The sequence below is a fragment of the Carcharhinus amblyrhynchos genome, unplaced genomic scaffold, assembly GCF_965287045.1.
Source record: "Carcharhinus amblyrhynchos unplaced genomic scaffold, sCarAmb.v2.hapA chromosome_193, whole genome shotgun sequence".
In the NCBI taxonomy this organism is placed as follows: Eukaryota; Metazoa; Chordata; class Chondrichthyes; order Carcharhiniformes; family Carcharhinidae; genus Carcharhinus; species Carcharhinus amblyrhynchos.
Genome location: NW_027649933.1, coordinates 265,001 through 286,687, shown reverse-complemented (window position 1 = coordinate 286,687; position 21,687 = coordinate 265,001). Strand labels below are relative to the sequence as shown.

The 21,687-nt window shown below is 49.0% G+C and overlaps 1 protein-coding gene across 1 annotated transcript in view; it reads right to left on the bottom strand.

The window, feature by feature from the left end:
* Nucleotides 1–533: 533 nt before the first annotated feature.
* Nucleotides 534–21,687, bottom strand: part of LOC145338831 (junctional adhesion molecule A-like) — a 22,196-nt gene continuing 1,042 nt past the window's right edge. Inside the window, exons 2-10 of the mRNA XM_080183242.1 lie at nt 9,928–9,993; nt 7,712–7,825; nt 7,455–7,601; nt 4,982–5,184; nt 3,946–4,048; nt 3,714–3,821; nt 2,356–2,368; nt 1,439–1,490; nt 534–1,119 (exon numbers count right to left, since the gene is read on the bottom strand). Of these exons, the coding sequence (XP_080039368.1) occupies nt 1,084–1,119; nt 1,439–1,490; nt 2,356–2,368; nt 3,714–3,821; nt 3,946–4,048; nt 4,982–5,184; nt 7,455–7,601; nt 7,712–7,825; nt 9,928–9,993 (842 nt within the window). The 3' untranslated portion in view covers nt 534–1,083. The remainder of the gene's footprint in view (nt 1,120–1,438; nt 1,491–2,355; nt 2,369–3,713; nt 3,822–3,945; nt 4,049–4,981; nt 5,185–7,454; nt 7,602–7,711; nt 7,826–9,927; nt 9,994–21,687) is intronic.

The window sequence follows — 21,687 nt, the reverse complement described above, 5'->3', positions numbered from 1 at the left end:
GTCTCCGCCAGCTGATCCATGAAGAATCTGAGTGCTCTTCTGGATATCCCATCCAGACCAAATTGCTTTCCATAGGTTGACTTGAGAAAGCTGCTCTGATATCTGCAGTGGTCACCTCAGATACAGGTTCATCCAGGGTGGAGGGCACACTCTCACTGACCTCTTGCTCAAAATGGGCGTACAATGTTTGAGCTCATAAGGGAGGGGTGCATTGGAACCAGCGATTTTACGCGCCTTCATCTTATAACCTGTTGTCTTGCAGAGCTTGCCATAGTCAGCGGGAGTCTGTGTGGCTAGCCTGGGACTCTAGCTTGGTCCAATGCTGTCTTTTGGCATCTTTGATGGATCTCAGATTTTATCCGGCTTTTGCCGGACTTCAGCAAGCAATGGGTATCCCTGATCATCCATGGTTTCCGATTGGGAAACACGCAGATGTTTCAAGGGGAGAGAGATGAGAGTTCCCATGACCAGGCTACTATTGTTCAAATCTCTTCTGAGAAGACTAGTTTAAAAAAATAAGCAGACCGCATGAATACCTATCAGAAAGTAATTTTATTCACTTATTTAGCAGAAAGATAGGTTTAAAAAATTCAATACAAAATTCATATACTCTTCTCAAAGCAACTGAGAGAGGCACGCAAGTATTTGGAGTGTCAGCATCAGAATAAATATCTGAAGAGTAAATGATTAGAGCCACACACCACACACAAACTTTGTACACTGTGCTCAAGAGTAGGTACAGCATGGGGTTAGATACAGAGTAAATCTCCTTCTACATTGATCCTGGCTTTATACAATGATATAAATTTATACAGTTAATTAATAAAAGTTCCTACAGGACAGAGGTAAAAGAGAAAATTTTGAACAGTACTTATCTCATCATTTTCCCAGCTGTATTAAAAAATATTCACATGGACAAGCCAGGGGTATATCTCGCTCAGAGGGGCTGAGGAGTGAGGAATGAAATGGGGAGGGGTGTGGAAGAGAGGAATGAACTGGGTGGGGGGAATGGGGGAGAGGAAGTGGAGTGTGGTGTTGTCCGTACACAGATCCGTAGTTTATCTCTGGCTGGGTTTGCGAGCATCAGACAACAAACGACGATTTCTGTTTGAAATCACCCTAATAGAGAGAGAGAGTGTGAGTGCAGAGGTTAAAGTGACAAACCGAAAAATAATCCAAACCAAAATTACATCCCAGTTCATTGAGTATCCTTCCACTTTGCGCCCTCTCCTCCCTGCCCCCCCACCCCCCACTGCTATCCCCACAAAACCAACCCACCCCCCACTTCATAGATATTACCCTCATCTCCCCAAAAAAACCCCAGCCAGCAGTGAACTCCTGATTCCTCCCCCCAGGGGACCCAGACCGCCCAAACAGTTCAACTCCCCCCACCGGACCCCGGGCAAGCATGGACTGTGTGTAATCCGGGTGGACTTACGTCATCCATTTCATCAGGTGGAGGCTGGCTGTAGATCACTTTGGGCTTGTTGCTGAAATGAGAGAGAACATAAAAATTAATAGACAGGACAGAGAGAGAGATGGAGAGGGGTGCAGGGGGTTACAGAGAGAGAGAGAGATGGAGGGGTGCAGGGGGTTACAGAGAGAGAGATGGAGGGGTGCAGGGGGTTACAGAGAGAGAGAGATGGAGGGGTGCAGGGGGTTACAGAGGGAGAGAGAGAGATGGAGGGGTGCAGGGGGTTACAGAGAGAGAGAGAGATGGAGGGGTGCAGGGGGTTACAGAGAGAGAGAGAGATGGAGGGGTGCAGGGGGTTACAGAGAGAGAGATGGAAGGGTGCAGGGGGTTACAGAGGGAGAGAGAGATGGAGGGGTGCAGGGGGTTACAGAGGGAGAGAGAGATGGAGGGGTGCAGGGGGTTACAGAGAGAGAGAGAGAGAGAGAGAGAGATGGAGGGGTGCAGGGGGTTACAGAAAGAGAGATGGAGAGGGGTGCACGGGGTTACAGAGAGAGAGAGATGGAGGGGTGCAGGGGGTTACAGAGAGAGAGAGAGAGAGATGGAGGGGTGCAGGGGGTTACAGAGAGAGAGAGAGATGGAGGGGTGCAGGGGGTTACAGAGAGAGAGAGATGGAGGGGTGCAGGGGGTTACAGAGAGAGAGAGGGAGGGGTGCAGGGGGTTACAGAGGGAGAGAGATGGAGGGGTGCAGGGGGTTACAGAGAGAGAGAGATGGAGGGGTGCAGGGGGTTACAGAGAGAGAGATGGAGGGGTGCAGGGGGTTACAGAGAGACAGCTGGATCATACAGAACATTACACCATTTTAACTTTGGTGCAAAATGGTCTTTCTGACTCATCTACTGATTTCATAATTTATCAGAACTAAGATTAAATATTTGGCTTACCTTGCTTGCTTGCCTGTGAGAGGGAGATAGAGAATACAAAGTTAGAGATATTTTTAATAATAACTCAACTTCTTAAAGCGCCAATGGGTAAAGGTGAACCCCACAGGATGATCGCAGGAATATTCCATCTCATACACATGCCAGGCAATGGCTATCTCCAATGAGAGAATCTCACCATCTCCCCTTGACATTCAATGGCATTGCCACTGCTGAATCCCCCACTAACAACATCCTGGGGGTTATCATTGACCAGAAACTGAACTGGACCAGTCAGGGCACACGGTGATTAGCACTGCTGCCTCAACTACAGGAACCTGGTTCAATTCTTGCCTCGGGTGAGTGTCAGCGTGGAGTTTGCACGTTCTGTGTCTGCGTGGGTTTCCGCTGGGTGCTCCAGTTTCCTCCCACAGTCCAAAGATGTGCAGATTAGGTGGATTAGCCATGGGAAAATTGCCCCTTGGTGTCCCAAGATGTGCAGGATGGGGTGATTAGCCATGGGTAGACGTGTTGGGTTATGGTTAGAAGGGAGCATCTCAGCCAGATGCTCTTTCAGAGAATCAGTGCAAACTTGACGGGCTGAATGGTCTCTTTCTGCACTATAAGGACCCTACAAAATAAATAGTGGTTACCACAGCAGATCAGAGGCTGAGAATCCTACAGCGAGAACTGACTCCCCAAAGCCCATCCACCATCTATGAGGCCCAAGTCAGGGGTCTGATGGAATACTTCCCACTATAACTCTTAGCAATTTTTACAGAAGCATCATAGAAAGCATCCTTTCCAGATGCATCACAGCTCCTACTCTGACCAAGGCCACAAGTGTCGTGAATGTAGCCCAGTCCATCACTCAAATCTCCCTCCCATCCATTGACTCTGTCTACACTTCCCACTGCTTTGAAAAAGCAGCCAACATAATTAAAGACCCCACGAACCCTTGATTCCTCTCTTCCACCTTCTTCTGTCAGGAAAAGGATACAAAAGTCTGAGGTCACGTGCTTCTTCGCTCAGACTTTTGAATGGACCTATCACACATTAAGCTGATCTTTCTTGTAACCTTATGAAACTGTAATACTATATTCTGCATCTTCTCCTTTTCTTCACTCCTATGAACGGTATGTTTTGTTTGTCTAGTACACATGAAACAATACTTTTCACTGTATCCTAATACACGTGACAATATTAAATCAATTCAATTCACTTGCCAGCACTCAAGACACCATTCAGGATAAAGCAGGCCTGCTCGACTGGCCCCCATTCTGCCTGAGAGAGTCAATGCCAGTGTGTCACCCGCATATCCAGGAACTAATACTTGTCGCCACAACCCCACTTAACCAAGAGGATATCTGAGATTCACTTACTTCCAACGTATCCCTTACGGTACGCAAACCACAGTCCAATGCCGATGAAGGCCAGGATTAGCAGGGCTACGATGACTCCAGCCACAATGCCACCCACGTTTGAATCGGCTGGAGGGGGAGAGAGAATTAGTTTCAATCAGAGGAGGAGGGGAAAAAAAGGGAAGAAAAATCTCTCAGACTGACAAGCTGTGGCCTGTGGTCGCATCCACAGCTCCCAGGCTCCAGCACTTACACACTTCCATACGGACAGCCGAACTGGTCACTGGGTTGCCCACCCCATTGCTGGCCTGACAGGCATACTCCCCACTGTCTGACTTGGACACAGAATTAAAGTTCTGAGGAGGCAGAGAAAAACAGAGAGAGAGGATAAACATAATCTCCAAATCATCTATCCCCACCTCCCCGCATGCCCCCTCCTGCCCCCACACATCCCTGTCCTCCCAATCCCCTACTTCACTGCGGACACAATCTCCCCCCGCAATTCCCCACCCCCGTCTCCCCTGCATCCAGCCTCCTCCTCATCCTACTCCCATCCCCCAACTCCCATCCACCCATCTCTTCCCCCCTCCCCCAATCCCCACCGAGTCCCTCCCGACCCACTCCCCCCACCCCCCAATCCCCACCGAGTCCCTCCCATCCACTTCCTCCCGACCCACCCCCCCCCACCCCCCAATCCCCACCGAGTCCCTCCCATCCACTTCCTCCCGACCCACCCCCCCCACCCCCCAATCCCCACCGAGTCCCTCCCATCCACTTCCTCCTGACCCACCCGCCCCCCACCCCCCAATCCCCACCGAGTCCCTCCCATCCACTTCCTCCTGACCCACCCCCCCCACCCCCCAATCCCCGAGTCCCTCCCATCCACTTCCTCCCGACCCACCCCCCCCACCCCCCAATCCCCACCGAGTCCCTCCCATCCACTTCCTCCTGACCCACCCCCCCCACCCCCCAATCCCCACCGAGTCCCTCCCATCCACTTCCTCCTGACCCACCCCCCCCCACCCCCCAATCCCCACCGAGTCCCTCCCATCCACTTCCTCCTGACCCACCCCCCCACCCCCCAATCCCCACCGAGTCCCTCCCATCCACTTCCTCCTGACCCACCCCCCCCACCCCCCAATCCCCACCGAGTCCCTCCCATCCACTTCCTCCTGACCCACCCGCCCCCCACCCCCCAATCCCCACCGAGTCCCTCCCATCCACTTCCTCCTGACCCACCACCTCTCCCCCCCCCCCACTCCTGCTGCTCCATGGCAACTTCCACTCACCAGCGTTCCGGCCTTGGGATCGATGGTGTAGGAGGAGTTGACGTAGGCCTGGTTACTCTTTGGATCCTCGGGCATGAACACATTGTCCCGGAGCCACTTGAACGTCGAGGGGGGCTGACCCACAGACTCCATGCACCGCAGAGTGACTTCGCTCCCTGTTGTCACAGAGGTGGGGATGGCAGCATGAGGGGCATCTGGAGGGACTGAGATACGGAGGGGGGGGTGGTGCATGGCAGGGGAAAGAGAGAGAGAGAGAGAGAACTGGACGTTATGCAGAGATCGACTGACATCTAATTACACAAGTTGTTCATAGAATCCCTACAGTGCAGAAAGAGGCCATTCAGCCCATCGAGTCTGCACCGACCACAATCCCACCCAGGCCCTACCCCCATATCCCTATATACTCACCCACTAATCCCTCTGACCTACACATCTCAGGACACTAAGGGGAAATTTTAGCATGGCCAATCAACCTAACCCGCACATCTTTAGACTGTGGGAGGAAACCCACACAGACATGGGGAGAATGTACCAACTCCATAGAGACAGCGACCCAAGCCTGGAATCAAACCCACGTCTCTGGAGCTGTGAAACAGCAACGCTAACCACTCTGCTACTGTGCCAAGAGGTGCCATTCAGGCCCACTATCCCTTTCTCGTTCCCTGCCCATTCAGCCCTTCACTTCATCATTCACAAGGTCTGGGCTCCATTACCTATTCCGTCAGAAATAGGACCCGGGGGGGGAGCCATTCAACCCCTTCAACTTGCTCCACTTCCCATTCAGGATCTTCTATCCTTCAAATCAAATCATTCCTCTTCCAAAATCCAGTGGAACGAATCCCAGTCTGTCCAATCTTTCCACATAAAAACAGCCCACTCATTCCAGTTATCAATCTAGTAAACGTCCTCTGAACCATCTCCAATACACTTACATCCTTAAGGAAGTGCACACAGTATTGGAGATGTGGTTTCACTAGCACCTTGCACAACTGAAGTAAGACTTCCTTACTCAAACCCAATCCCATTGGAACCAACGTCAAGCTTCCTTATCGCCTGGCCAATTTCCTGTTGCCAATGCAAGTTGATTCTCTTTGATTCAGGCAATCCCTCAGCCTGCAATGTTCAAATAAGTATCCTCCTTCCATATTCTTCCAAAACAGATAACTTCCCCACTTTCCAACCTACTGTCTCCTCCACGTAACATTCACGTCACACAAGTGCCAGGCAATGACCATCTCGGACAAGGGAGAATACACCCATCACCCCTTGACATTCAATGGTGTTACCATCACTGAATTCCCCGCTATCAACATCCTGGGGGTTACCATTGACCAGAAACTGAGCTGGATTAGCCATGTAAATACTGTGGTTACCAGAGCAGGTAACCACAGTATTTACCAGAGCAGGAATCCTGTGATGAGTAACTCACCTCCTGACTCCCCAAAGCCTGTCCACCATCTATAAAGGGCACAAGTCAGGAGTGTGATGGAATACTCCCCACTTGCCTGGATGCTGCAGCTCCAACAACACTCAGGAAGCTCAAAACCATCCAGGACAAAGCAGCCCCGCTATATTGGCACCCCTTCCACAAACATTCACTCCTTCCACCACTGACACCCAGTGACAGCCGTGTGAACTGTCTACAAGATGCACTGCAGCCATTCACCAAGGTTCCTTAGGCGGCACCTTCCAAACCCACCACCACCACTACCATCTAGAAGGACAAGAGCAGCAGATATCTGGGAACACCACCACCTGGAGATTCCCCTCCAAGTCCCTCACCATCCTGACTGGGAAATATATCACCGTTCCTTCACTGGGTCAAAATCACGGAACTCCCTCCCTAACAGCACTGTGGGTGTACCTACACCTCAGGGACTGCAGCGGTTCGAGGCAGCAGCTCACCACCACCTTCTCAAGGGGCAATTAGGGATGGGTAATAAATGCTGACCTAGCCCACATCCTGTGATTAAAAATAAAAATAGTTCCCTCCTCCCTCCCATTTCTTCGGCATCCTCCTCCATCACCACCCTCTCAAATCTCCTCCCTCACAACAACCCCCTCCCTTTCCCCTCTCTCCCTCCCTCCCTGCTCACCCTCTTTCTCCCCCTCCCTCCCCCCTTTCCCCTCACCCCCCTCCCTCACTCTCTCCTCCCCCTTTCCGCTCCCCCCTTTCCCCTAGCCCCCCCCCACTCTCTCCTTCCTCTTTCTCATCCCCCTCCCTCCCCCCTCTCCCTCACTCACTCCTCCCTCTTTCCCCTCCCTCCCCCTCCCTCTTTCCCATCCCCCTCCCTCACTCCTCCCTCCCCCCTTTCCCTTAGCCCCCCTCCCTCACTCTCTCCTCCCTCTTTCCCCTAGCCCCCCTCCCTCATTCCCTTTCCCCTAGCCCCCCTCCCTCACTCCTCCCTCACTCACTCCTCCCCCTTTCCCCTTCCCCTCCCCCTCCCTCCTGCCCTCTTTGCTCTTCACCTACCCTGGACCACAAGGGTGACTTTGGCTTCCCCAGCGTGAGATCCGCCTTCTCCAGTCACCTGACAGAAATAGTTTCCGTCGTCAGCGGGAACAGTCTTCTTGAAGTGGAGAGCGCGATTCGAGAATTCAACTCGGTCTTTGTAGTTGTCTGCAGGAGAGAGACGGAGGGTTACAGTTCGGAGATGGGGGTGGGGGAAGGAATGTGGCCCAAACCTGCCGTGGCCCGGAGTGCCCACACTGCCCAGGAAATTGGCTCACCTGTGATCTTCCCATCGTAATACACGTACCAGTTGGAGCCATCCGCTCGGAAGTACTTCCACTCCACACGAGGTTGTCCAAAATCTGCTGAGTACTGGCAATGGAGGTCAGCAGCTGTGTGTGTGTGTGTGTGTGGGGGGGGTGGGGGGAGAGAAAAAGAATTGTTTTAAAACCGGGGATGCTCCCACTGTCGCCACCACCAAACCCACAGTGAGGGAGACTTTAGCCTCAACCCCCCTCTTTGCTTTACCCACCCAACACCACACGGTGCCACAGTCGTCAGCATTGCTGTATCAGCACCAGGGACCCGGGTTCAATTCCAGCCTTGGGTCACTGTCTGTGCAGAGTCTGCATGTTCTCCCCGTGTCTGTGTGGGTTTCCTCCCTCAGTCCTAAGACGTGAGGGTTAAGGTTGATTGGCCATGTTAAATTGTCCCTTAGTCGGGGGGGTCAGCTCGAGTACATACGTGGGATTATTGGGATAGGGCCTGGGTGGGATTGTTGTCAATGGATACTCAATGGGCTGAATGGCCTCCTTCTGCACCGTAGGGATTCTGCGATTCTATCAACTCTAAAACCAGTGTCGGAGAACATTGGGCAACAGATGTCAGAAACAGGAAAGAGACCAAGGTGTCAGCCACATTGGAGGTGGTTTAAAGAGTGTTACTTTGCATTATTCACTCACGGGCCAGGACGCTCCCACCACCCCCCCCGCCTCACTGGCCCGGGGTCACCCCAGTTTTAGTGTCCCCACCATAGAAGACACAACAAACATTCCAGCAATGGTAATATAATCGGGAGGCAGAGGGGAGGGTGGTCAAGTTACAGTCACTAGGGAAGCAGCACTGAGCAAACTGATGGAGCTGGAGGCCAACAAGTCCCCAGATCCCGATGGACTCCATCCTGGGCCTTTGAGGAGGTGAGTCATGAGGTGGGTGCATTGGTGGCAATTTTCCAAATTTTGCCAGATTCTGGAAAAGTTCCATCAGACTGGAATGTAACAAAATATAAAATTCCTCTGTTCAAAATGGGGAGGGAGATAAACTACAGAGTAGGCCAGGTAGTAGATACTGGGGAAGGAGTTAGAATCAACGATTAAGGAGGTTAAAGCCGGGTGCAGAGAGACACTCAAGGTAATTGGAAAGGTTTTGTGAAGGGAAATTATTGGCGTACTTAAGAAGTCACACACTGTAGATAAAGCAGAATCAATGGATATACTGTACTTTCATAAGGTGCCTCAAATGTTATTGTGGTAAATGCAAGCTCACGGTGTTAGGGGCAACGTATGGAGATGGATAAAAGATTGAAACCAGAGGATTAGCATTGAAAGGTTTTTTTTCTGGTTGGCAGGATGGCTACATACACAGGGGGGGATTGTAGGGGCTGGAGATGGTTACAGAGATAGGGGGGTTGTAGGGACTGGAGGAGGTTACAGAGATAGGGAGGGTTGTAGGGGCTGGAGGAGGTTACAGAGATAGGGAGGGCTGTAGGGGCTGGAGATGGTTACAGAGATAGGGGGGTTGTAGGGACTGGAGGAGGTTACAGAGATAGGGAGGGTTGTAGGGGCTGGAGGAGGTTACAGAGATAGGGAGGGTTGTAGGGGCTGGAGATGGTTACAGAGATAGGGAGGGTTGTAGGGACTGGAGGAGGTTACAGAGATAGGGAGGGTTGTAGGGGCTGGAGATGGTTACAGAGATAGGGAGGGTTGTAGGGACTGGAGGAGGTTACAGAGATAGGGAGGGTTGTAGGGGCTGGAGATGGTTACAGAGATAGGGGGGTTGTGGGGACTGGAGGAGGTTACAGAGATAGGGAGGGTTGTAAGGACTGGAGGAGGTTACAGAGATAGGGAGGGTTGTAGGGACTGCAGGAGGTTACAGAGATAGGGAGGGTTGTAGGGACTGGAGGAGGTTACAGAGATAGGGAGGGTTGTAGGGGCTGCAGGAGGTCTCAGCCATTGGTTAGAACCAGGACTGCACCTGGAGTGGCAAATATGGGAAAGAGGCAGACTGGGGAGTGGGGGTGGGGGAATGGCAGACCGGGGGAGAGGTGGACTGGGGGGGGGGGTGGAGAAGGCGACAGACCATTTCACATCAGAGAGCCGTGTTACCCCACGACCAGCCTTGCTACCTAACCGTCTCAAGCAGCTATTGCTCTTAAGGTCACAAGCATTGCTTCTCATCGCAACCGAAACACTCAATAAAACACCATTATGCTTACCTGCTCCCTCCTTCACAATTACTTGTGGAGTATCGGTGGTCACTGTAAAAGACTCCGTCACCAAGACTGTGGAAAATATATACCACATTAAAAAGATGGGAAGATACAGAACCCTCATCTATCTGTACACTGACTGGTGTCTCTCAGTCCTTCTCTCTCAGGGAGATATCTGTACACTGACTGGTATCTCTCACTCCCTCTCTCTGGAATATATCTCTTTCTCAGGGAAATATCTGGATACTAGTGCGCTGAGTCTGAAATATACATCAAAGACTGATGTCATAGAAAAACGGTAAGCTGATTTGTTGGTGGCCGATATTGAGGATTGTGATTAGATAGCTGAATCTAAATCAAGTGTATTACTTATTTGGGAAAGTATTATTCATTATCCATATCTAGATTTGTTCTGGTCTAAGATGTAAATGTTGACATTTCAGATATGTTAGGTGCGGACAGCTGACTGGAATGTGAGTCACATGTGGCAAGTCTTGGACGCTGCCAGTATACAAAATGACCACATGTACAGGGTATGCTCCCAGCTGCAGAAACTGGACCTTCAGGTCTCAGAGGGCGAGCGGCAGCTGGAGATACTGTGGCGCACCCGTGAGGCTGAGAGTTACATGGATAGCACGTGGTTACACTGCAGCTCAAGTGGAAAGAAGGGACTGGTTGACCACCAGACAGTCCAGAAAGTATAGGCAGGCAATGCAGGAGTCTCCTGGGGTCCAGCTTACTAACGGCCAGAGACGTGACTCCCGGGGTGGTGCGTTGCCACAGTGGCAGGATCAGGGATGTCACGGAATGGCCTGAAGAGAGAAGGTGACGAGTCAGAAGTCATGGTACATGTTGATACTGAGAATACAGACAAAGTGAGGAATAAGGCATCAAGAATTTACGTAGCTAAGGCAGTAGATTAAAAAGCAGGACGCAATCTCTGGATTACTCCCAGTGCCACGTGCTGGGGAGAGTAGAAATAGGAAAATAGGAGAGATGAATGCTTGGCTCAACATTTGGTGCAGGAGGGAGTGTTCTTAGATAAAATTACTGTAGATGCTGGAATCTGAAACCAAAAGAGAAAATGCTGGAAAATCTCAGCAGGTCTGGCAGCATCTGTAAGGAGAGAAAAGAGCTGACGTTTCGAGTCCAGATCACCCTTTGTCAAAGCTCAAAGGCACAGAAAGTGGGAGATGTGTTGTGGGGTAAGGGAATGAAAGATGAGTCATAGCCACAAAACCGAGGGGAAAAGGATGCTAATGGCAGCCCATAGAAGGTGTAAGTGGCCAAATGGCAGAGAAGCTGAAATTGGGTGGTAAACTGTGACAGATGGAGATGTGGGGGGGAAGGAGGGAGATGTGGGGGGGGAAGAGAGGTAAAATTTAGAAGGGGGGGAAGGGGAAGCAAAGTGGGAGAAAAAGTAAGGAAAGGAAGTGTTTTAGATTATGGAATACTGGGATAGTTTCTGGGGAAGGAGGAACATGCAAATATGCAGATGAAATTCTTGTGGGTAGCTTTGCTAGTGCTGTTGGGAAAGGTTAAACTAGTCTTGTGGGGGAGGGAACACAGTATATTGGTGAAATAGAGACACATCATGCTGCAATGAAGGGAGCGAGTCAGAATAAGTTCAGTTATGCTGAGTGCCCAGAAAGTAAGGCAAGGCTGGATGGTCTTGACTTTAGTGCTAGGAGTGTAATAGGTCAGACTGATGAGTTAGAGATACGGATTGACGCGTGAAAGTGTGATATTGTAACCATCACAGAAACATGGGCAGCGCGGTAGCACAGTGGTTAGCACTGCTGCTTCACAGCTCCAGGGTCCTGGGTTCGATTCCTGGCTCGGGTCACTGTTTGTGTGGAGTTTGCACATTCTCCTCGTGTCTGCGTGGGTTTCCTGCCACAGTCCAAAGATGTGTGGGTTAAGTTGATTGGCCATGCTTAAAAATTGTCCTTTAGTATCTAGGATGCATAGGTTAGAGGGATGAGTGGGTGGAATATGTGGAGGTGGGGCCTGAGTGGGATTGTGTTCGGTGCAGACTCGATGGGCCGAAGGGCCTCTCTCTGCACTGTAGGGTTCTATGTTCATGGTTGAAGGAGGGGCAGGACTGACAATTCAACAGTCCGGGGTATGGGATTTTTGGACGAGACAAGGGAGGGTGCAGCACTAATAATTAAGGGGTTAATTACTGCAATAAGGTGTTATCTTGGGAGAATGAGGCTTTGTGGGTTAGGAATGTTAAAGGGACAGCCACATTACTGGGAGTGTGTTATGGGGACCCCAAACAGTCAGTGGGAAATAAAAGGACACATATGTAGGCAGCTCATGAGATATCCGAGAGTAATAATAATTATATTAAGGAATTTCATCTTTTTCCAACATAAATTGGGATAGCCATATTGTTAAAGGTTTAGACGGGGCAGATTTCTTGAAATGTGTCCAGGGGAGTTTTTTGCCTCAATACGTGGAAGGCCCAACAAGGGATGGTGCAGTGCTGGATCCAGTTCTGGGGATCAAAGCTGGACAAGTGTTCAATATGGCAGTGGGAGAGTATTTTAGCAGTAGCAACCACAACACAGTCTGGTTCAAATGTGTTATGGACAAGGAGGGAGATGGCTTTGGGGGAAGACAGATTTTATTAAACCTCACTTAGCGCTAGGGGCGTGGATGGGGCAGAGTTTGTAAGGAGCATCCAGGAGGGCTTCCTCAAACAGTATGTAGATAGTCCAACTAGGGAAGGGGCCATACTGGACCTGGTATTGGGAATGAGCCCAGCCAGCTGGTCAGTGTTTCAGTAGGGGAGCAGTTTGGGAACAGTGACCACAATTCAGTAAGCTTTAAGATACTGATGGATAAAGATAAGTTAAGATGCTAAATTGGGGGAAGCCTAATTATAACAATATTTGGCAGGAACTGAAGAATTGGGGGCAGATGTTTGAGGGCAAATCAACATCTGGCACGTGGGAGGCTTTCAACTGTAATTTGATAGGGATTCAGGACCGGCATATTCCTGTAAGGATGAAGATTGGGAATGGCAAGCTTTGGGGCCCTTGGATAACAAGAGATATTGTGAGCCTAGTCAAAGAAAAAAAGGAAAGATTTGTCAAAGCTGGGAACACATGAAGCAAGCGTGGAATACAAGGAAAGTAGAAAGAAACTTAAGCAAAGAGTAAGAAGGGCTCAAAGGGATCATGAAAAAGCATTGGACAGCAGTATTAAGGAAACTCCCTAGGTTTTTTTATACATAGCCAGGGAGAGGGTTGGCCCACTCAAGGACAAGAGGTATCCTAGTCCAAAGGGAATGGGTATTAATGAGTACTTTGCATCAGTATTCACCAGAGAGAAGGACTTGGTGGATGATGGGTCTGGGAAAGGGTTTGTAGATGGTTTTGAGTCATGTTGAGATCAAAAAGGAGGTATTGGAGTTCTTGAGAAACACTAAGGTAGACAAGTCCCCAGGGCCTGATGGGATATACCCCACAGTTCTGAGAGGGGCAAGGGAGGAATTTGCTGGGGCCTTGCGAGAAATCTTTGTATCCTCACTGGCTACAGAGCAGGTTCCAGAGGATTGGAGAATAGCCAATGTTGTTCCTTCATTTAAAAAGGGTAGTACAAATAATCCAAGTAATTACAGGCTGGTGAGCCTCACATCAGTAATAGGGGAATTATTGGAGAGGATTCTTTGAGGCAGGATTTATTCCCACTTGGAAATAAGTAGACATATTAGTGAGAGGCTACATGGTTTTGTGAAGGGGAAGTTGTGTCTCACGGACTTGATCCAGTTTTTTGAAGTGACAAAGATGATTGATGAGGGTAGGGCAGTGGATGTTGTCTACATGGACTTCAGTAAGGCCTTTGACAAGGTCCCTCATGGCAGACTGGTGCAGAAGGTAAAGCCGCATGGGATCAGAGGTAAGCAAGCAAGATGGGTACAAAACTGGCTCGCTCAAAGACGATAGAGGGTAGTAGTGGAAAGGTGTGTTTCTGAATGGAGGGTTGTGACAAGTGGTGTTCCTCAGAGATCAGTACTGGGACCTTTTTTGATTGTAATATATATATATAAATGATTTGGAGGGAAATGTAACTGGATTGATTAGTAAGTTTGCGGATGACACAAAGGTTGGTGGACTTGCAGACAGCGATGAGGACCATCAGAGGATACAGCAGGATATAGATCAGTTGGAGACTTGGGCAGAGAGATGGCAGATGAAGTTTAATCCAGACAAATGTGAGGTAATGCATTTTGGAAGGTCTAATACAGATAGGAAATATACAGTAAATGGCAGAACCCTTAAGGGTATTGATAGGCAAAGTGATCTGGGTGTACAGGTACACAGGTCACTGAAAGTGGCAATGCAGGTGGAGAAGGTAGTCAAGAAGGCATACGGCATGCTTGTCTTCATCGGCCAGGGTACTGAGTTTAAAAATTGGCAAGTCATGTTGCCGCTTTATAGAACCTTAGTAATATTGCACTTGGAATATACTGTTCAATTCTGGTCACCACACTACCAGAAGGATGTGGAAGCTCAGCAGATGGTACAGAAAAGATTTACCAGGATGTTGCCTTGTATGGAGGGCATTAGCTATGAGAGGTTGGAGAAACTTGGTTTGTTCTCACTGGAACAATGGAGGTTGAGGGGAGACCTAATAGAAGTCTACAAGATTATGAGGGGCCTGGACAGATCGGATAGTCAGAAGCTTTTTCCCAGGGTGGAAGAGTCAGTTACTAGGGGGTATAGGTTTAAGGGACAAGATTTAAAGGACATGTACGAGGCAGATTTTTTTTTACACAGAGAGTGGTAGGTGATTAGAACTCATTTCCGGGGGAGGTAGTGGAAGAGGATACGCTAGTGACTTTTAGAGGCATCTTGACAAATACATGAATAGGATGGGAATAGAGGGATATGGTCCCCGGAAGGGCAAGTCAGGCAGCATGGGCAGTGCAGGCTTGGAGGGCTGAAGGGCCTGTTCCCGCGCTGTAATTTTCTTCGTTCTTTGTTTTTTCTAAGGCAGAATCCGGTCAAAGTTGAACAGCTCCTTGCAGGAATGTCTACAGCGGAGCAGTGGGAGGCATTCAGAATGGAAATGGGGAGAGTACAGGTTCAACATGTACACTTTAGGGGGAAAGTGTAGGGAAAGTCAGTTCAGGGAACCGTTGATGTCTCAGACAATTCAGGACAGGATGAGGAAGAGGAGAAAGGCTTTTAGCAAGTCCGAAGGGAGTAATCCAGTCCTAGTTCTTGAGGAAAATAGGAAGTGTAAGAGGGAATTTAAAGTAATTACAGGAGCAAAAAGGACTTGTGCACAGGATTGGGGAGAACCCTAGGATATTTAATAAATACATTAAAGGGAAGAAGTTAACCAGGGAAGAGTAGGGCCCATTAGGGACCAAGGATGTGTGAAGCCACAGGATGATGGGAGGATGTTGGTTTTGGTCTTCACTCTGGAAAAGGAGAACATAGGTATGGAATTCAGGAAAGGGGACTGTGAGGAACTTGCACAGAATGACATAGGAAATGGGAAAACTTGAGGCTCTGAAGGGCTTATATACAGACAAATCCTCAGGGCCGAGATGAATTGTATCCCAGGCTGCTAAGAGAGGCAAGGCAGGAAATTGCAGGGGCTCTGACACATGTTTTTAATTCCTCTCTGGTCACAGGGGCTCATGTGGTTCCACGTTTCAAGGAGGGTGATAGAGATGAACCAGGAAATTACAGACGAGCGAGTCTCACGTCAGTGGTGGGGGAACTATTGGAGAAAATTCTGAAAGAGGGAATATCCACTTGGAAAGAGATGGGTTAATTGAGGATAGTTAACATGAGTTAGTCAGAGGGAGGTCATACCTAACAAATTTCATAGAATCCTACAGTGTAGGAGGTGGCCATTTGCCCATCGAGTCTGCACCGGCCACACACAGGTACGGGGAGAACATACAGACTCCACACAGACCGTGACCCAAGCCTGGAATCAAACCCGGGTGCCTAGCGGTTAGAATTTTTCAAAAGTGTGATCAAGTGTGTGGATGAGGGAAGTGCAGTTAATGTAGTTTATGTGGATTTTGGCAAAGCTTTTGACAAGGCCCCACATGGGAGACTGATTGAGAAGATTAAAGCACATGGAATTCAACTTGGCGACATGGATCATAACCTGGCTTTGTAACAGAACACAAAGGATAGTGGTAGAAGGCTGTTCAAGTGTATCACAAGGATCAGTACCAGGACCCTTATTATTTATCATATACATAAATGGTGGCAGAGTGATTAGCATTACTGTTCCACAGCTCCAAGGACCTGGGTTCAACTGGAGACTGTGTGGAGTCTGCACATTCTCCCCGTGTCTGCGTGGGTTTCCTCTGGGTGGGTATAGGAGCAGGAGTAGGCTGTCTGGCCCCTTGAGCCTGCCCCACCGTTCAATAAGATCATGGCTGACCTTTTCGTGGACTCAGTTCCACTTACCCTCCCGCTCACCATAACCCTTAATTCCTTTACTGTTCAAAAATTTATCTACCCTTGCCTTAAAAACATTCAATGAGGTAGCCTCAACTGCTTCACTGGGCAGGAAATTCCACAGATTCATAACTGCTTTGAGACGTTCCTCCTCAACTCAGTCTTAAATCTGCTTCCATTTATTTTGAGGCTATGCCCCCTAGTTCCAAGTTCATCTGCCAGTGGAAACAACTTCCCTTCTTTTACCTTATCTATTCCCTTCATAACCTTGAGTTTCTATAAGGTCTCCCTTTATTCTTCTGAATTCCAATGAGTATAGCCCCAGTCTACTCAGTCTCTCCTTGTAAGCCAACCCTCAACTCCGGAATCAACCTAGTGAATCTCCTCTGTACCCCCTCCAGTGCCAGTATATCCTTTCTCAAGTAAGGAGACCAAAACTGTACACAGTACTCCAGGTGTGGCCTCAACCAGCACCTTATACAACTGTAACATAATCTCACTGTTTTTAAACTCCATCCCTCTAGCAATGAAGGACAAAATTCCATTTGCCTTAATTACCTGCTGCAACCTGCAAACCAACTCCTTGAGATTCCTGCACAAGGACATCCAGGCCCCCCTGCACAGCAGCACGCTGCAATTTTTTACCATTTAAATAATAGTTCATTTTGCTGTATTCCTACCAAAATGGATGACCTCACATTTACCAACATTGTACTCCATCTGCCAGACCCTCACCCATTCACTTAGACTATTTGTATCCCTTTGCAAACTTTCAGCATTCTCTGCACGTTTTACTCTGCCACTCATCTTGGCGTCATCTGCAAATTTTGACACACTGCACTTGGTCTCCAACTCCAAACCACCTATATAAATCGTAAACAATTGTGATCCCAACACTGATCCCTGAGGCACACTTCTAGTCACTGATCATCAACGAGAAAAACACCCATTTACCCCCCCTCTTTGGTTACCTAACAGAAAGCAATCCTCTATCCATGCTAATACATTACCCGTATCACTGTACACCTTTATCTTATGTAGCAGTCTTTGGTGCAGCACCTTGTCAAATGCCTTTTGGAAATCCAGATACACCACATCCACAGGTTCCCCATTGTCCACTGAGCATGTAACGTTCTCAAAGAATTCCACCAAATTAGTCAAACATGACTTTCCCTTCATGAACCCATTCTGCATCTTACCAGTGGGACAATTTATATCCAGATGTCCCACTATTTCTTCGATGATGGATTCAAGCATTTTCCCTACGATACAAGTTAAGCTAACCGGCCTATAGTTACCCGCCTTTTGTCTACCTCCTTTTTTAAACAGTGGCGTCACATTTGAATCTTAAAATCATAGAATTATAGAACCCTACAGTGCAGAAAAAGGCCCATCAAGTCTGCACCAACCACAATCCCACCCAGGCCCCGAGCCCCACATCCTTACACATTTTACCCACTAATCCCTCTAACCTACGCATCCCAGGAGAAGCTAAGAGGCAATTTTAGCATGGCCAATCAACCTAACCCACACATCTTTGGACTGTGGGAGAAAACCGGAGCACCTGGAGGAAACCCATGCAGACACGAGGAGAATATGCAAAAATTACTCCAGTTTCCTCCCACAGTGCAAAAGATTTGCTGGTTAGGTACATTGGCTATGCTAAATTCTCTCTCAGTGCATCCAAACAGGCACTGGAGTGTGGGGACTAGGCTTTTCGCAGTAACTTTATTGCAGCGTTAATGTAAGCTTACTTGTGATACAAACAAAATAAATTACATAGATGATAATGTGGAGTGAATGTTAAACAAATTTGCAGACGTCAAGATTGGTAGGGCAGTTAATAACAAAGAATACGGTTGTAGGTTACAGGAAAATATAGATGAGTTGGTCAGATAGGCAGAGCAGTGGGAGGTTGTATTTAACCCTGATAAGTGTAAGGTGATGCACATTGGAAGGAGGAACAAGAAAAGGGAGCATTTAACGAATGGCAGGAAGCTCAAAGGGTAAGATGGATCTTGGGGTAATTATTCACAGATCCCTGAAGTCCGTAGAGCATGTTTTAAAGTTTAAAGCTTTTTCAAGTTTAAGGTTTATTTATTATTGTCACAAGTAGGCTTACATTCACACTGCAATAATTTTACTGGGGAATTCCCCTAGTTGCCACACACTGGCGCCTGTTCGGGTACGCTGAGGGAGAATTTAGCATGGCCAATGCACCTCACCAGCACATCTTTCGGACTGTGGGAGGAAACCGGAGCACCTGGGAGGAAACCCACGCAAACATGGGGAGAAAGTGCAAACTCCGCACAGACAGTGACCCAAGCTGGGAATCGAACCCAAGTCCCTGGCGCTGAGAGGCAGCAGTGCTAACCACTGCCGCCCTGTGAACAGGATAGCTGAGAAGGCATATGGGTAGAGAGTATAAGAGCAAGGAGGTAGTGTTGGAATTGTTCAGAGCTTTGGTTAGGCCACAGCTAGAGTGCAGTTCTGGTCACCTCACTGCAGGAAAGATGTGATAGCATGAGGCGGGTAGAGGAGGGTCACCAAGATGTTGCCTGGGATGCAGCATTCGAACGACAAGGAGAGACTAGGCCCCTTCTCTCAGGGGGAGATATCTGTACACTGACTGGTGTCTCTCAGTCCCTCTCTCTCAGGGAGATATCTGTACCCTGACTGGTGTCTCTCAGTCCCTCTCTCTCAGGGAGATATCTGTACACTGACTGGTGTCTCTCAGGGAGATATCTGTACACAGGCAGAGTGTGGGAGATGAGACAGAATTAAGATGGATGACGATCTGTCCTAACTTGTTGCTCAATTTTTGCTGATGTAATGAGTCAGCTTTTGGTGAATATAAACCACAGACGTAAACAAAATTAAATAAACACAATAAGAGTAAAGCTCCCTCTACACTGTCCCATCAAACACTCCCAGGACAGGTACAGCACGGGGTTAGATACAGAGTAAATCTCCCTCTACACTGTCCCTATATAAATATGTCACATTGTGCGATTCTGTCTCGGCTGCTGTAATACACGGAGATGAGGAATGAATTTGTTAATATGTACTTGCTGCTTTTAGTCTGTATTTGTTGAACATTGATAAGCCGAATTGTGTCACACAATCAAACATGACCTTTGGTAAACAGACTCCGATAGTGGAACATAAACTATGTAAGCACAGAGGGAGATGTAAGGGCAGAGGGGTGTAATGGGACAGCGGGGACATAGTGAGACAGGGAGATGCACACAGATTTTCTTTTATTCTGGCAACTTCCTCAACCCCCTGAGTCTCTGTGTGACGCTGCCTTCAAAACCCATCTGTCTCTCTTCCCCCTTCCTTTCACTCCCTTGCTCCAGGTCCTCTCTCCCAGCCCCCTCCTCTATCTCTCTCTGGAACCGAACCCTCCCCGGGTTGGAACCTTGGCTTAGCCAGAGAGAGATAGTTTTAATGAGACTGGCATTTGTTTCTCTTTTTGTGTCACACCTTTCCCTCGTTTCCCTCTCTGAGGCAGGAACCAGATTTCACCACACTCTTCAGTTTCACCGAAACTCCCTGTTGCTTTCGATCCACCTCTCACTTCCTATCATTCTCATTAGAGTAAGGCCACACTTCCTGGTTAATTCTCAATGCAGTCCCTGTCAGAGAGACTCCCTGTCAGTGCAGTCACAGACAGACCCTCCCTCTGTCACAGTTTCCATGTTACATCAATAACACAGCTCTCTCACCTCCATCAAATCAAAACACTCTCCCAGCACCTTCCTGCTCCCAACACCACTTCTCCCCCTCAACTTTCTCTCCCTCTCTCTTCCCCCTCACCTCTTTTCCTTTCTCTCTCTCACTCTCTCTTCCCCCTCACCTCTTTTCCTTTCTCTCTCTCTCTCTTCCCCCTCACCTCTTTTCCTTTCTCTCTCTCTCTCTTCCCCCTCACCTCTTTTCCCTTCTCTCTCTCTCTCTCTTCCCCCTCACCTCTTTTCCCTTCTCTCTCTCTCTTCCCCCTCACCTCTTTTCCCTTCTCTCTCTCTTCCCCCTCACCTCTTTTCCCTTCTCTCTCTCTTCCCCCTCACCTCTTTTCCCTTCTCTCTCTCTTCCCCCTCACCTCTTTTCCCTTCTCTCTCTCTCTTCCCCCTCACCTCTTTTCCCTTCTCTCTCTCTTCCCCCTCACCTCTTTTCCCTTCTCTCTCTCTCTCTCTCTTCCCCCTCACCTCTTTTCCCTTCTCTCTCTCTCTTCCCCCTCACCTCTTTTCCCTTCTCTCTCTCTTCCCCCTCACCTCTTTTCCCTTCTCTCTCTCTCCCCCTCACCTCTTTTCCCTTCTCTCTCTCTCCCCCTCACCTCTTTTCCCTTCTCTCTCTCTCTCTCTCCCCCTCACCTCTTTTCCCTTCTCTCTCTCTCTCTCTTCCCCCTCACCTCTTTTCCCTTCTCTCTCTCTTCCCCCTCACCTCTTTTCCCTTCTCTCTCTCTTCCCCCTCACCTCTTTTCCCTTCTCTCTCTCTTCCCCCTCACCTCTTTTCCCTTCTCTCTCTCTCTCTCTTCCCCCTCACCTCTTTTCCCTTCTCTCTCTCTCTCTCTCCCCCTCACCTCTTTTCCCTTCTCTCTCTCTCTCTCTCTCTCTCTTTCCCCCTCACCGCTTTTCCCTTCTCTCTCTCTTCCCCCTCACCTCTTTGTTCCTTCTCTCTTCTCTCTTCCCCCTCTACTCTTTTTCCTTCTCTCTCTCTCTCTCTCTCCCCCACACCTCTTTTCCCTCTCTCTCTCTCTCTCTTCCCCTCACCTCTTTCCCTTCTCTCTCTTCTCCCCCCTCACCTCTTTCCCTTCTCTCTCTCTCTCCCCCTCACCTCTTTTCCCTTCTCTCTCTCTCTCCCCCACACCTCTTTTCCCTTCTCTCTCTCTTCCCCCTCACCTCTTTCCCTTCTCTCTCTCTCTCTCTCCCTCACCACCTCTTTTCCCTTCCTCTCTCTCTCTTCCCCCCTCACCTCTTTTCCCTTCTCTCTCTCTTCCCCCTCACCTCTTTTCCCTTCTCTCTCTCTCTCTCCCCCTCACCTCTTTTCCCTTCTCTCTCTCTTCCCCCTCACCTCTTTTCCCTTCTCTCTCTCTCTCTCTTCCCCCTCACCTCTTTTCCCTTCTCTCTCTCTCTCTCTTCCCCCTCACCTCTTTTCCCTTCTCTCTCTCTCTCTCTCTTCCCCCTCACCTCTTTTCCCTTCTCTCTCTCTTCCCCCTCACCTCTTTTCCCTTCTCTCTCTCTTCTTTTTCCTTCTCTCTCTCTCCTTCCCGCCTCACCTCTTTTCCTTCTCTCTCGCTCTCTCTCTTCCCCCTCACCTCTTTTCT